At 40.6% G+C, this 12,665-nt stretch overlaps 1 protein-coding gene across 3 annotated transcripts in view; it reads right to left on the bottom strand.

The window, feature by feature from the left end:
* TMEM94 (transmembrane protein 94) overlaps window positions 1-12,665 on the bottom strand; it is a 102,697-nt gene that overhangs the window by 38,013 nt on the left and 52,019 nt on the right. For all 3 annotated transcript variants that reach the window (XM_060764691.2, XM_060764692.2, XM_060764693.2), the window contains 8 exons: window positions 11,444-11,580; window positions 9,706-9,908; window positions 8,829-8,980; window positions 6,785-6,887; window positions 6,542-6,628; window positions 6,226-6,342; window positions 4,038-4,094; window positions 454-558 (listed from right to left, as the gene is read on the bottom strand). In XM_060764691.2, coding sequence (XP_060620674.1) covers window positions 454-558; window positions 4,038-4,094; window positions 6,226-6,342; window positions 6,542-6,628; window positions 6,785-6,887; window positions 8,829-8,980; window positions 9,706-9,908; window positions 11,444-11,580 — 961 coding nt within the window. The remainder of the gene's footprint in view (window positions 1-453; window positions 559-4,037; window positions 4,095-6,225; window positions 6,343-6,541; window positions 6,629-6,784; window positions 6,888-8,828; window positions 8,981-9,705; window positions 9,909-11,443; window positions 11,581-12,665) is intronic.

Raw genomic sequence — 12,665 nt, 5'->3', positions numbered from 1 at the left:
GTTTTACAACTTATCCCATAAAGAGCAGTCTTAGTGAAAGCATTAGCACTTTTAGAGTTGGGTCATGTTAAAATAACAGGAAAAACCCAAGAAAGCAAGTCACTTACTCCAGGTTTAGATTTCAATTATTTAAAAACAGATAGTTCAAGTCTGTCAGGCTTTTAATCCCCAGATTATACTCAACTGCTTTGATCTAGCCACTGTTTAGCTAATCTATCCAGGTTAGAAGGGCTTGTTTGTGGCTACAGAAGAAATCTGAACACATTATCTAACCCATTATAAAAAAAATACCTAACCAAAATAAAAGTATTATTGTGAGATGTTAGAATAATCCTTTAAAAAAGAACGCAAGCAAGGTGTTCAAAATAATGGATTATGAGAGACAAACTCTCCCAGCCTGTCTAGGAAACTCAGGTGCTCACTTTTAAGACTTCTCCTTAAAATCATACTTACTGTGACAGATCCCAAGCTGTGAAGCAAGCTAGAGGTAAAGGTAAGAGTTGGGGATTTTCCCTTCAGAACACGCAAGAAGTGACTCCAAATACAACGGATCATTTCCTGCAAGGAAAACCCACATAAATTGGACAACTGGGGGGAAACAGACAAGCAAAAATTACAGCAAGTTTAATTTAGAAAAATGTACTTAGTTCCACTACACTAGAACTAGAGTTATATGTTTCAGAAGAACACTATTATAGACAACTGTAAGAAAACAAGAGAACTAGTGCACAAAAAATGTTGAATGACTTAGAAGGATACTAAGATATAAACCAAAAGCGGACAACTCCCAGTGGACAGGAAACTGCATTGCCACCTCTCAAGGACTTTGAGGGACCCAACATTCCCCCGTTTGAATTTTAAACTTTAAAAAAAATATTCCAACCATCCATAGAAGCCAAAATTTCACCATTCTTTGGGCTCCTCTACCTCTGTTGCCTTTTAGGTACAGAACTGGTGTTTTAATAATCAGAAAGTTCATTTGTTCCTTCCCAGGGGCAACCGGGTGGCGCCCACTCACCACCAACCATCTCTTTCCCTCACGGCTGCCACCCGCTCTCTCCTGGAAAGGAACAAAGGAAGGAGTGACAGAGAATAGGAAAGGGAGAAAGGAAGGAAGGAAAAAGAGAATGGACAGGAAGAAAAGGAGAGAGAAAAAGGAAAAGAAAGAAAGAAAGAGGGGCAAGGAAAAAGAGGGGCAAGGAAAGAGGGAGGAAGAAAAGGAAGAAAGAAAGGTCGATAGGAAAAAGAGAGGGAAGGAATTCAGAATTCATAATGCTTAGTGAAGTGGTTTAAACCTTGGAGTATGCCTCTGAATCCATTGGGTGACTTTAAGCAAGTCACACTGTCTCAGCCTCAGAAGAAGACAAAGGCAAATCTCCTTTGAATAAATCTTGACAAGAAATCCCTGTGACAGGGTCACCTTAGGGTTGCCCTAAGTCTGAAATGACTTGAAGGCACACAACAACAATCCCAATTAAACATTAATTATACTTTACTTGGAAAGTAAAGTGCTAAAAACCTATTTGTCACCCCAAGAGGCTTAGCATATCTAATTTTTGCCCCTTACTACTCACAAGTTGGGCGGGCCTGATCTATAGCATAGTGCTGTCCACAAGCATCCTCCCCCTATTTTGATTTTTTCCACATTTTTAGTGTTACAGCCTAGAATTGAAACATCTTTAATTCACATCGTTACCAATTGATGTTTACAAGCTAGTGAACACTGTGAAAGTGCAAAATATTTTTACTGCAGCATGCAAAACAAACTGATACTTGTTGGTTGCAAAGTATCTAAATTAACACTACTGCATCAATGTTTAACATAAGTATATTTGGCAGTAATTACAGTCTTCTTTTATATCAGCCTTGTGCATTTGGACCCTGTAATTTTTTTGTCCATTCTTCTTAGCAAAACTGCTGCAGCTTTGGCAAATTGCATGAGAATTGCTGGTGAAAATCAACTTTCAAATCTTGCCAGAGATTTTCAGATGGATTGAAGCCTGAGTTTCAATTTGGCCACTTGAAGACATTTAAGTTCAGTGTTAATTTGAGTGTGTGTTTAAGGTGATTGTCTTGTTGGAAGATTAATCCCCTTCTAATTCAGGTCCCTCGCAGAGTGAAACAGGTTTTCCTGCAAAATTCTTCTGTCCTTGGCTCCATCCAAACTGCCCACAAACCTAACTAGATTTTTTTTTTGCACTCAACATGGGACACAAGCCCACAACCCTGAGATTAAGAGTCTCATGCTCTACCAATTCAAATATCTTTCTCTCTGATCACTATACTATCAGTGCACAACGTCTTCCACCTGACATTGGCTACAGATGCAAAGTCTGTTTTCCAGTGGGATATTATGGTAACAACCATCTAACACTGCAGTGGGCATTACTTGGAATCGCAGTTCAGTGAAGGCATTTTAGATATCTGGCCCTAAAATGTTCAGTTTTCAAAAAGGGGAGCCATGGGGAGAATTTTAAGTTCCTGGTTGACTGCAGAGCCCTGCTTGAATCAACCCAAAATAGCCAGTCTCTTAATTGGGGGTGGAGTAATCATCTCTGTTTTACTCCCCGTGTTGTTGAAAAAGGTTTTGTCAGAGAACAATTTCTGTCAACTCTGACCCTCATTTCTGTTAGTGCATAATTCCCGTATCAATCTTAATATTCTGCAATCAATATCAGAATTCTGTAGCTTCCTCCATATCTTTCCGTTAATGGAATCAAAAGCAGCAGAAAGATCAATGAAAGCAGCAAAGACATTTTTGTTGTTTTCCTTAGTATATTTCTTTATGATATGATTTACTGTGAATAATTTATCTGAGGTGCTATATCCACATCATAACCCTGCCTGTTCTTCATGTATAAATTGTTTTTCTTGTAGCCAGTCTGTCAGTTCATGAAGTAGGTGTTGAGCATATAGTTTTGAGGTAATGTTGAGAAAGCTAGCTGGATTACAGTTTTGAGGGTCATTCCTACCACCTTTCTTGTAAATAGGAAATGCTAGCTTTCCAGTTCCTCTCATAAAAAACATGATAATGCCACCACCATGCTTCACTATGAGAATAGCATTCTGAGAGCATGTTGGCCTGAACAATACATAGTACTTTCCTGCAGGCCAAAAAGTTCAGGATTTTTTTTCTAAACAGCTTTAAGCATCTTTTCTAGATATTTCAGGTGTTCCCTATGTGCCTCCCAAAGACTTTGTTAAGTAGTCATTTCAGCAATGGATTTCTTTTCATCACTCTTCCATGTCACCAGTTTTGTGGAGCATCAGGGTGATAGTTGTCCGATGGTTTCTCCCATCTAAGCTATGTATTTCTCAAACTCTTTCAGAGTTACTCGTTGGCCCTTTGGTTGCTTCTCCAAGAAATTACCTGTTTACTCAGTCACAGACTGAGTCACAGTTCAGCCATATTCTGTGCATTTTGTAATAAGGGATTTAAAGGTGTTTTGAAAGAATTAAACAGTGTTTTTCACAGCAATACTGATAAACAATTTGCAACAAAGTTGTGCCAGTTTTGAAATATTGTGTACACTGTACATCATAGCATGTTATACTACAGTATAGAGATGTACACACACATACACAAAGTATACAAAAAATATAGCCAGGACATCTATCTATCTATCTATCTATCTATCTATCTATCTATCTATATTAGAGTGAGAGACACTCTATAATCCGACACTGCTAATATTACCAGCCTCTCTCAGTGATCTATTTCTACCCAGAAAGTATTTTAAATACATTTATAAAAATTCATGGAAACGGATTAAATGGCATGACATTTCATTGTCAGATGCTGAAAGGAAATTTGAATATTGTGAACATTTACAAAGAGGTGCACATGGCAAATATACGTAACTGGATGCATGCAGAACACAAGAGAGCGAGGAAATGAAAGTTTCAAAAAGCAAGAAACACTGGAAACAAGACACAAACATGAACGGGGAGGTGGAAGCAGAGCACAACGGAAATGAATTTGGATGATGACATGAAACAAAAAGAGCAAGATGCAACACCAATTAATAAAATAGTACCTGTGAAGATACCATCTCTGTGTAGCTGCTGAGGGTGTCTTCCGAAAATTTAGCCAGCTGAAGCAAGAAAGAGATTAGTTATTATCAAGGTGTTTAAAAATGACATGTGGGGCTCTCTGAGTCCCCCTAGAGGTGAGAAAAGCGGTATATAAATGCTGTAGATAAATAAATAAATAAATATTCTGAAAGTACTGGCCACTAATGTGAAATGTGGATGGGAAAGGGCATATGTTCTGCAGGACATACTGTATCTAAAAAGGATCAAGAATCCCACCATATTTATTCTTTGACATGTCAAAAAAAATTAAACCCTCAAAGTGGCAATCTTCTTTGAAATCTTAAAAAGATTGCATACTTAATAAAAGGAAATGTTGCTTACCTGTAACTGTGTTTCTTCGAGTGGTCACCCATGAAATTCGCACACATGCGTTTGCACAGTAGCTCAAAATCTTCTGGAAAGCTTTTTCTTCCTGGTTATAGCCCTGCCCACCCTCCCCAGGAGGCATATAGGCTGTGGAAGGGGCTGTAGCCTCAGTTCATTTCAACCACCGCAAGAGCAGCAGCTAAGGAATTTCTCTTGTATAACTAACTACCTAACTAAGTGTTTGAAATTGGACTGCTTGACTACTCTTTTGCCTAAACCCAACCAACTTGGACCTCGATTATTGTGAAGAACTTTGGACTGTTTATTGACACCGCTGCTCTCTATTGAACTTGGGCCCAGACTGTTTGTTGACTACACGTTGCAGGCCAGTTGTGTCTCCTAAAAATATGTTCCTTCTGGGGGACAGTTACCAGGCTTGGACAGTCACAACATGTGCCTCCTTCGCCTTGGGGAATTCCATATGGTAGTGTCTTGCCCTGTGTCTCTTTCTTTCATGCCGAAGGCACAGAGAGGGCACGAGTGCTGCTTGAAAGATTTGCTCTGTGAGCAAGCCCTCCTCCTGCCCCCCTCCCCAAGGAAGTGTGCAGCTTCAGAGCTGTCTGAGATGCAAAACCCTTCGGGGGTTGCCTTACCTTTTATGCTGGCCGCAGGCACATCCCCACAAAGACAGCTGTCTGCACAACCTTTAAAGTCCAAGAGGGCTAAATCCTCCCAGGTGTCTCTGGGGAGGGTGGGCATGGCTATAGTTTGGACTAAAAAGCTTTCCAGAGGATTCTGAGCTACTGCACAGGAAGTACTATATGTGCGATTTTCACGGAGATCACAATGAAGAAGCTTGAGTTTTATCTTGTGCAAATGTGTAGATCTAAACATTGCATACATGTAGATTTTGTCACAAATTAAGTATACTATGCAAATGGAGTGGCGTATGGAGAAAATAATCAAGCATAAAAATGGTCCAGAGGGAAGTTTCAAGAGAGAAGAAAAATGATAGTCCAAATGGAGAAAAAAAACAAGGGAAAGTAAAGTAGAATAATGCAATTCACAAGTTCACAGATAAAAGAGAAGGATGAAAAAAAGACAAGAGAAAATATGATCCAAGTGGCTGTAAAAAAGAAACATCCAAACCTGCTACATTCCAAATGGATCTGGAGGAAAAGAGAGAGGATGCAATTCAAGAGAGAACTGACCTAGGCAGAAGTAACGATTTGGATGGAATAGGGCAAAGACGCACAACAACTTAAAAGCACAATTGTGAAGACAGAATGGGCAAGATCCTGGGGTAGAGAACATAACAATATCAAAATATTTTGGTATATGAGTAAAGGGAGGATGGATGTGCTGGCAACAAGAAAAGATGAGAGGAAAAGTGGAATTAAGGATATTAAGTTCCATGAGATTACCACAAGTGGCAAGGAGAAGAGATGAAGAGAGGAGAGGAGGAGAGAGAAGGGCAATAAACAGGAGAATTGAAAGCCTTGAAGAATCTTTTCATAGCCAAGAGGTGCCACTTTTTAACCAGGTTTCTCTGATATCCTTGATTGGCTGTCAACACCCACATACCAAATACAACTGATTTCTAATTTTAATCTTGCCTCCCTAGTAGAATCCACAATTGATTCTGTCTTAAAGATTCAAACAGATCAACGGCAAAAGAAAAATAGCCATCCACAATCCCTCTGACTTGAAAATTCTCTTCCTGATTCAGTAGTCCAGCATTCTTGCCCCTTCACATGACAAACCCCACCGCCAGATCATCCTCTCCTCTTCCCTTCCAGTAATACACAACTGCAGTGTACTCACCAAGGAAGTGGGTGAGGTCTTGTTCATCTGGGCCAAAACTCTGGCCTCACCAAAGGCAGTAGCAAGAATCCACAGGACAGGAAACAGCAACGGGAGGATGGGCAATACACCATTGACCTGCAAAGTCATCCCAGTACATCAGTTAGCACCACCGCCATACAAAATGGTAGTGTTTCTTTACCCCCAAAAGCAGAAAGAAAGAGGACTCTTGACTGCAAAAACTGGCTGTTTACCAGCCACCAGCAGCCCTTTAAATTAGTGAAGAAAACAAGTAACTACAATAAAGAAGTGAAGAAAAGAAGGCAAACTTCCTTACCTGTAACTGAAAAAAAGTGTATTGCCAAGGGATTATTCCAGGAGCCATGAAAACAAAGCGCATAGCATTGGTGATGAGGAAGCCAGTCTGTCAAAAAAAAGGAGAAAGACAGCATTAAATAGCACTGCAAACCTCAGTGCTCAGGCATAAAGACACAACATAGTTAGCTCTACAAACAACAAAAACTCCCTGGATGTTATAATGTTTGAACACTGAAGTCAAACGTAGCACCAGCAGACTTACCAAGACAACAGGGACAGCAAACTTGAGCATCACTGACTGCACTGTGAACCTTTCATTATCCAGAGCAGTCACAGGTCGTGACAAGGCCATTTCCAAACATAACCTGAAACAAAAGAGAATGCCTTAAGGATTTTACCTAGTGTCAATTAGCCTTCTTAATGTAGTTCCCCAACTCTGCTTATACAAAGGATAGTACTCTCCTTCCAAAAACTGATATTTTAGTAGCAAGTATCTTAACAGAGGCTTTTCTGGGGTACAGTATATCCCCATGGCAAAAATTATACTTCCCTTTCTTCTCTTGCATGAGGACAGAAATCTACTAAGGGCTCAATCTGTGTCCAACCACTGGGAGCAAAGGTTGCCAGGTTTTCTGCAGAGCAAAGCAAGGCAGACTGCTTCTGCTTACTCAGTCTGGTGAAAACTGGCTAGGAAACTGCAGGCCTATATGAAGTCCCTTTCATGTGGGATCTGGTGATATCACAGATCTGTTGAGAACCAATAAACCCATGGAAAAATCATTATGGTATGTCAGTTACTGTGGGGGAAAGGCCACATTTCTGTGTAGCCACAGCCTCCAGAGAGGAAGATGGGGGAAAGCAGTAACACTCCAGACATAATTCCCAGAGGTGGATCCTTGTCATTCAGTAATGTCCGACCAAAACATTCAAGGGGTTGAAATGTTGTGACTGTGGTTGTTGCTTGCACTCAAACATTTATGAGATACAGGATGTGAACTGTCCCATGTGACACCTATCAATGACCAGTTGTGTATAAAAAGGACATGCCCAGGAACTCTAGTGGAAACAAAGAACCATGGGAGAGGGTCTTCTCTGCTGTAGCACCTCTGCTGTAACCTAATTCAAACTCTTACAATGCTTTCATTTCAATGCCAAGTTAAACACAATATAATAATAATAATCATCATCATCATCATCCTGCTTTTCTCCCTCACGGGACCCAAAGCGGCTTACTACATATTAAAATCATGTAAACAACAATATGTTCTTAATGCCTTTGGGTGGAATGCTTTTGTCCATTTATTTTTATTTATTTTTATTTATTATTTAAACTTATATGCCGCCACTCCCCTGGGGCTCGGAGCGGCTTACAAAACTAGCTAAAATCTAACAAAATTTAAAAGCAATTTAAAACAATTTAAAAACAACACTATCAAACATTAAAAGCCTGTCAAAACAGGTATGTCTTACATGCCCTGCGGAAAGCTGGTAAGTCCGCAAGGCACGGACTTCAGGTGGCAGAGTATTCCAGAGTGATGGTGCCACTGCTGTGAAGGCTCTGCGTCTGGTTGCTGTTAGACGCAAGGTCTTGACACTGGGGACTTCCAATAGATCTTGGTCCTCAGAACGGAGGGATCTCTGGGGTTGGTAGGGGGTGAGGCGGTCCCTCAGGTACATCACCCCCAGACCATGCAAGGCCTTAAAGGTGAGTACCATCACTTTGAAAGTGACACGGTGCTCAATTGGTAACCAATGCAGCTGTAGTAAGATTGGGGTTATGTGGCATCTCATCGGAATTCCCGCAAGAAGCCGAGCAGCTGCATTTTGTACCAACTTGAGCTTCCGGATCACCGACAGAGGAAGGCCAATGTAGAGGGCGTTACAGTAGTCCAGTCTTGAGATGACCGTGGCCTGGATCACCGTAGCTAGCCTGGACAGGTAGGGGGCCAGCTGTCTAGCCTACCGCAGATGAAAGAAGGCGGTTCTGCTAACGGCGGAGACCTGGGCTTCCATCGTCTTTAAAGTAAATGAGTCTTACTTTTTAACTTTTTGTAATAAATTATCCAGCTTAATATAATTTTAAACAATAGTATTTTTTCTACTTCATGTTTCAAATTGATGGAGCTGATTTCATTATATGATATCCTGATATAGAACAGAATATATATATGTCTTAATCAATCATAATAAAAATGGCTCAAAATCAATTTGACAGCACTTTCTGCACCCATTTCACTCTAAATCCACTGTAAATTTTAAAAAGGAAAAACAGACTTCCTTGATATTGGAAGCATGATTGGCCTTACTTGACATTGTCAATCACTGGTGTTTTTGTGACACAAAATAGTCGATACAGCTGGGGATTCTGGGGTCCCTTCTTCATCTCTCCACTGGGTGAAGGGGGAGGAGAAAAGGGCGGAAACAGATCTCCTGGCTCCAGGACAATGTGCTCATCATCCTGTTTTTAAAAAAAGGAGACAAATTCCACCACAACTAAACAATATGGACACTTCAAAGAAGCCTTTGGAAGCACTTGTTTCTTGAGAACAGGATCAGTGAGAACATACTCTATGACCCATCATAGAAGTGGGCAAAATACACCTGCTCAGCCCCATCCTCATCCCAAAACACTTCCTATTTCTTAAATAAGTGTCTTTTTGTGCCCCCAAAAAAACCTATGGTTCTTTGTGGCTACTCTAACTGGCACAGTAGTTCTCTACTACAGTGTGCATTTTCTAAGATCATGAGTATAAATGTTCTTGTCATGATACCGATACACAAACTTCCTCTGACAACACATTTTTTCTTATGTACTGTGAAGCATCAGGTTTAAATGATCGATTTTGGTTTTTAAAAGTGGCCTTTGATGGGAGGCCACTTAAGACACTTTGGGAGTGTCTTAAGCTGCAGCATTATTGAAGCTAAACTGATGGGTATAAACAAGACCGCCCTCTCAGAGAGGGGATAACTGATCATTCACACAACAATTGAAAAAATAGAAAATGTCTAGTTCTCATATTTATGTAGGGAAAAAAACATGAAAATATATCTGTTGAATGCTTTCCATTAAAACTCAGACCTTCAGGGTTATAGTAGTTCCTAGTCTTCACAGACCCTTTCTCTGTCTAACAGTCCCCATATAGTTATTCTCCTGACAGACAAAAAAAGAGGAAAGTGAATTACCTTAATCCCTCTAAGAGAAGTGAAAGATTCCTGCCCCGGCCTCAGAGCAACAACATCACCTTCTACTAACAAGCTAACTGGGAGATTGATGAGACGACCATCCCTGTAGACCCAGTGGAGGGACCATGATGGGGCAAAAGGCATGTGAACATCTGGGTACATGGTACTTGCCCAAATCGACTCTTTGCCATCTTTTAAGACATCTGGAAAGCAAAACAGCAGGGAAGGATAGCTACATGTCCAGAGTGGGGAAGGAATCAATTCTGGACTCACTCCAAGACCAAATCAGGCATGGCATACATTTCATGAATGCAATTAGAGTATAATTTCTGAAATCTAAACAGCAGCTGCAAGAGGAAGGAAGAGTAAGCAAAGAAAAACTACAAAGAGAGGGAGGGAGGACTTAAACCTTTCCCCTGCCATAATCTCCCCATCACTCTAAGTTTTAAATGGTTTTTTGCTTTGGGAGGGAAGCATATATTGGTATCAAGGTGTCTTGAGATACCGATGAAGCTAAAAGGGATAATTTTACCTGATTAGTTGCTGAGGGTGAACTTTCTTCTCATACCCTCCAATTGTTTGGGGCACCTTGCAGCTTCTCTCTTCCTGTCCCTCATCTCTCCCTCCCCCTCCATATATGTGTGGGTATGGGTGTCAATTGCAGCTGTACAATTTATGTAATAGTATATAACTACAGTAGAGTCTCACTTATCCAACATAAACAGGCCGGCAGAACATTGGATAAGTGAAAATGTTGGAGAATAAGGAAGGATTAAGAAAAAGCCTATTAAACATAAAATTACGTTATGATTTTACAAATTAAGCTACAAAACATCATGTTTTACAACAAATCGACAGAAAAAGCAGTTTAATACAAAGTAACGTTATGTAGTAACTGCTGTATTTAGGAATTTAGCACCAAAACACTGCAATGTATTGAAACAGCTGTGGATCTGGGCGGGAGGCAGACTGCGTTGGATAATACCAAAAGTTGGATGAGCGAAGGTTGGATAAGCAAGACTCTATTGTACCAGAATAAAAAAATCTTTTTCAGTATTTGCACAGGATCGCCACCAGATAACCTACTGCTGCATATTTCCTCAGTAATATTGTAAAAGGCTCTATAAATCAGAACATTTATAAAGCAATGAGTTTCATCTGGCGTTGAGAGAGCACAGTGGGTAAAGTTGTGAAATACAATATTGAAAGCACTGTAACTAACAACCCAAATCAGAGACTCAGTTTTCCAAGAACAGGCAAATCACAGCCCTCAGATATTTGTGGACTACAGGTTACAGCGTTCTTCACTTCTAGTCTGTGGTTGCAAGGAGCTACTGTCCAACATCACTATACCATCCTGCACTATCCCCAAACAATGTAAGAAGGCAATAAACCAAAATAGATAGATAGATAGATAGATAGATAGATAGAGGATAGATAGATAGATAGGAAAACAGACAGATGCCAATTGCAAAGCAAGCAATAGGCCAAGATAAAGGTCTAGTAATGGGAATCAGGAAGAAGAAATGGTATGACTGGGTAAAGGGAGATCTAACGGCTATGAGATGTAAGGCATGGCCATCTCTGGAACATTCAGGGACAGGACTACTGAAAAGAACTTTGGCATCACCATCATCAAAATAAGGTATTAAGGCACGGGTTTGCCTTTGGGGAGATGCAGCTACACATACATGCAGAATAACAAAGAAGGACCAATTCAGTGGAAGGGAGGGCTCACCATCTATTTTGTTGATAATGTTCCGAAGCCGCCACTCAACTTCCCGACGCTTCAACCCCTCTTGCCGCCCAATCAGGAAAAGATCCAGAAGGACCAGCAGGAACAAGGCCAAGGCATTTACAATTTCAGAACCTTCACTGTTTAGAGCAAACATAGGCCTTTACAGTCAGTTAGGACAGTAGTCATAAATAGTGCAATATCTGCCTTTGTTCCAAGAGCAAGCAACCTTCAGTCCTTCTAAGGCCAACCTTCAGAATCAGGATAGTTGAAACCATACATTCCCAGCAGCAAAAATAATGATTTTGTCAGGATAAAGTCACCTATGCTTAAAATTGTCAGAACTCTCAGGTTCTTAGAAGCTAAATGGCCAGTGAGGGCACCAAGTGAATTACCTCTATCAGATTGATGGTTCTATTACCTGGGGCAAAGGAATTACAAATGGTTCCTAAGTAGGTTCATTTTTTTTCATGTCAGGAGTGACTTTAGAAACTTCTGGTGTGAGAGAATTGGCCATCTGCAAGGACATTACTCAGGGGACACCCGGATGTTACGCAAGCCTGTGGGAGGTTTCTCTCATGCCCCCGCATGAGAAGCTAGAGCTGACAGATGGAAGCTCACCCTGCTCCCCAGATTCGAATCACCAACCTTTCGGTCAGTAGGCCTTGCCATTACAAGGGTTTAACCAACTGCGCCACCAGGGGCTCCTGGTTCATGTATGAAATTGTTTCATTCAACCCCATCAACTACACAGGGCTCACAGAAGGGGTTCAGTCGTCTCCCACTGTTCTCTTCCATGTCTTTGGCCTCTCTATCCTTCCCTCCCCCTCTCACTTCCTCCATTCCATCCTAAACAGGGATTTGTCAAACAGGAGCACTAGAAAAAGAAGGTGTACCCTAGAGATCAGATCTGAATAAGGAGACCCTTTAGAGGAGTATTTTGGTTAGTGGAGGCAAAAAGCAACAACTTTGATGAAGCCTATGTGTTTTTCGAACTATGAAAAGAAACTGTATTAAGATCCTTTAAAGACTTGTTTGCTAAACACATAATAATATGGGCATGGGACAAAGAAGTCAAGCTGAAGACTCTCTTCAAACATATTATGCTATTCAAATGCCTGGATATTTATATATTATAGTAATTTATATCCTGCCTTTCTACCAATAATGGGACTCAAAGCAACTATTTATTTATTTACTTTATTTGTATACCGCTGTTCTCAGC

Source organism: Anolis sagrei, chromosome 2 (genome assembly GCF_037176765.1).
Source record: "Anolis sagrei isolate rAnoSag1 chromosome 2, rAnoSag1.mat, whole genome shotgun sequence".
Taxonomy (NCBI): Eukaryota; Metazoa; Chordata; class Lepidosauria; order Squamata; family Dactyloidae; genus Anolis; species Anolis sagrei.
The sequence above is the reverse complement of the archived record's forward strand: the minus strand, read 5'-3'. Positions and strand labels throughout refer to the sequence as shown.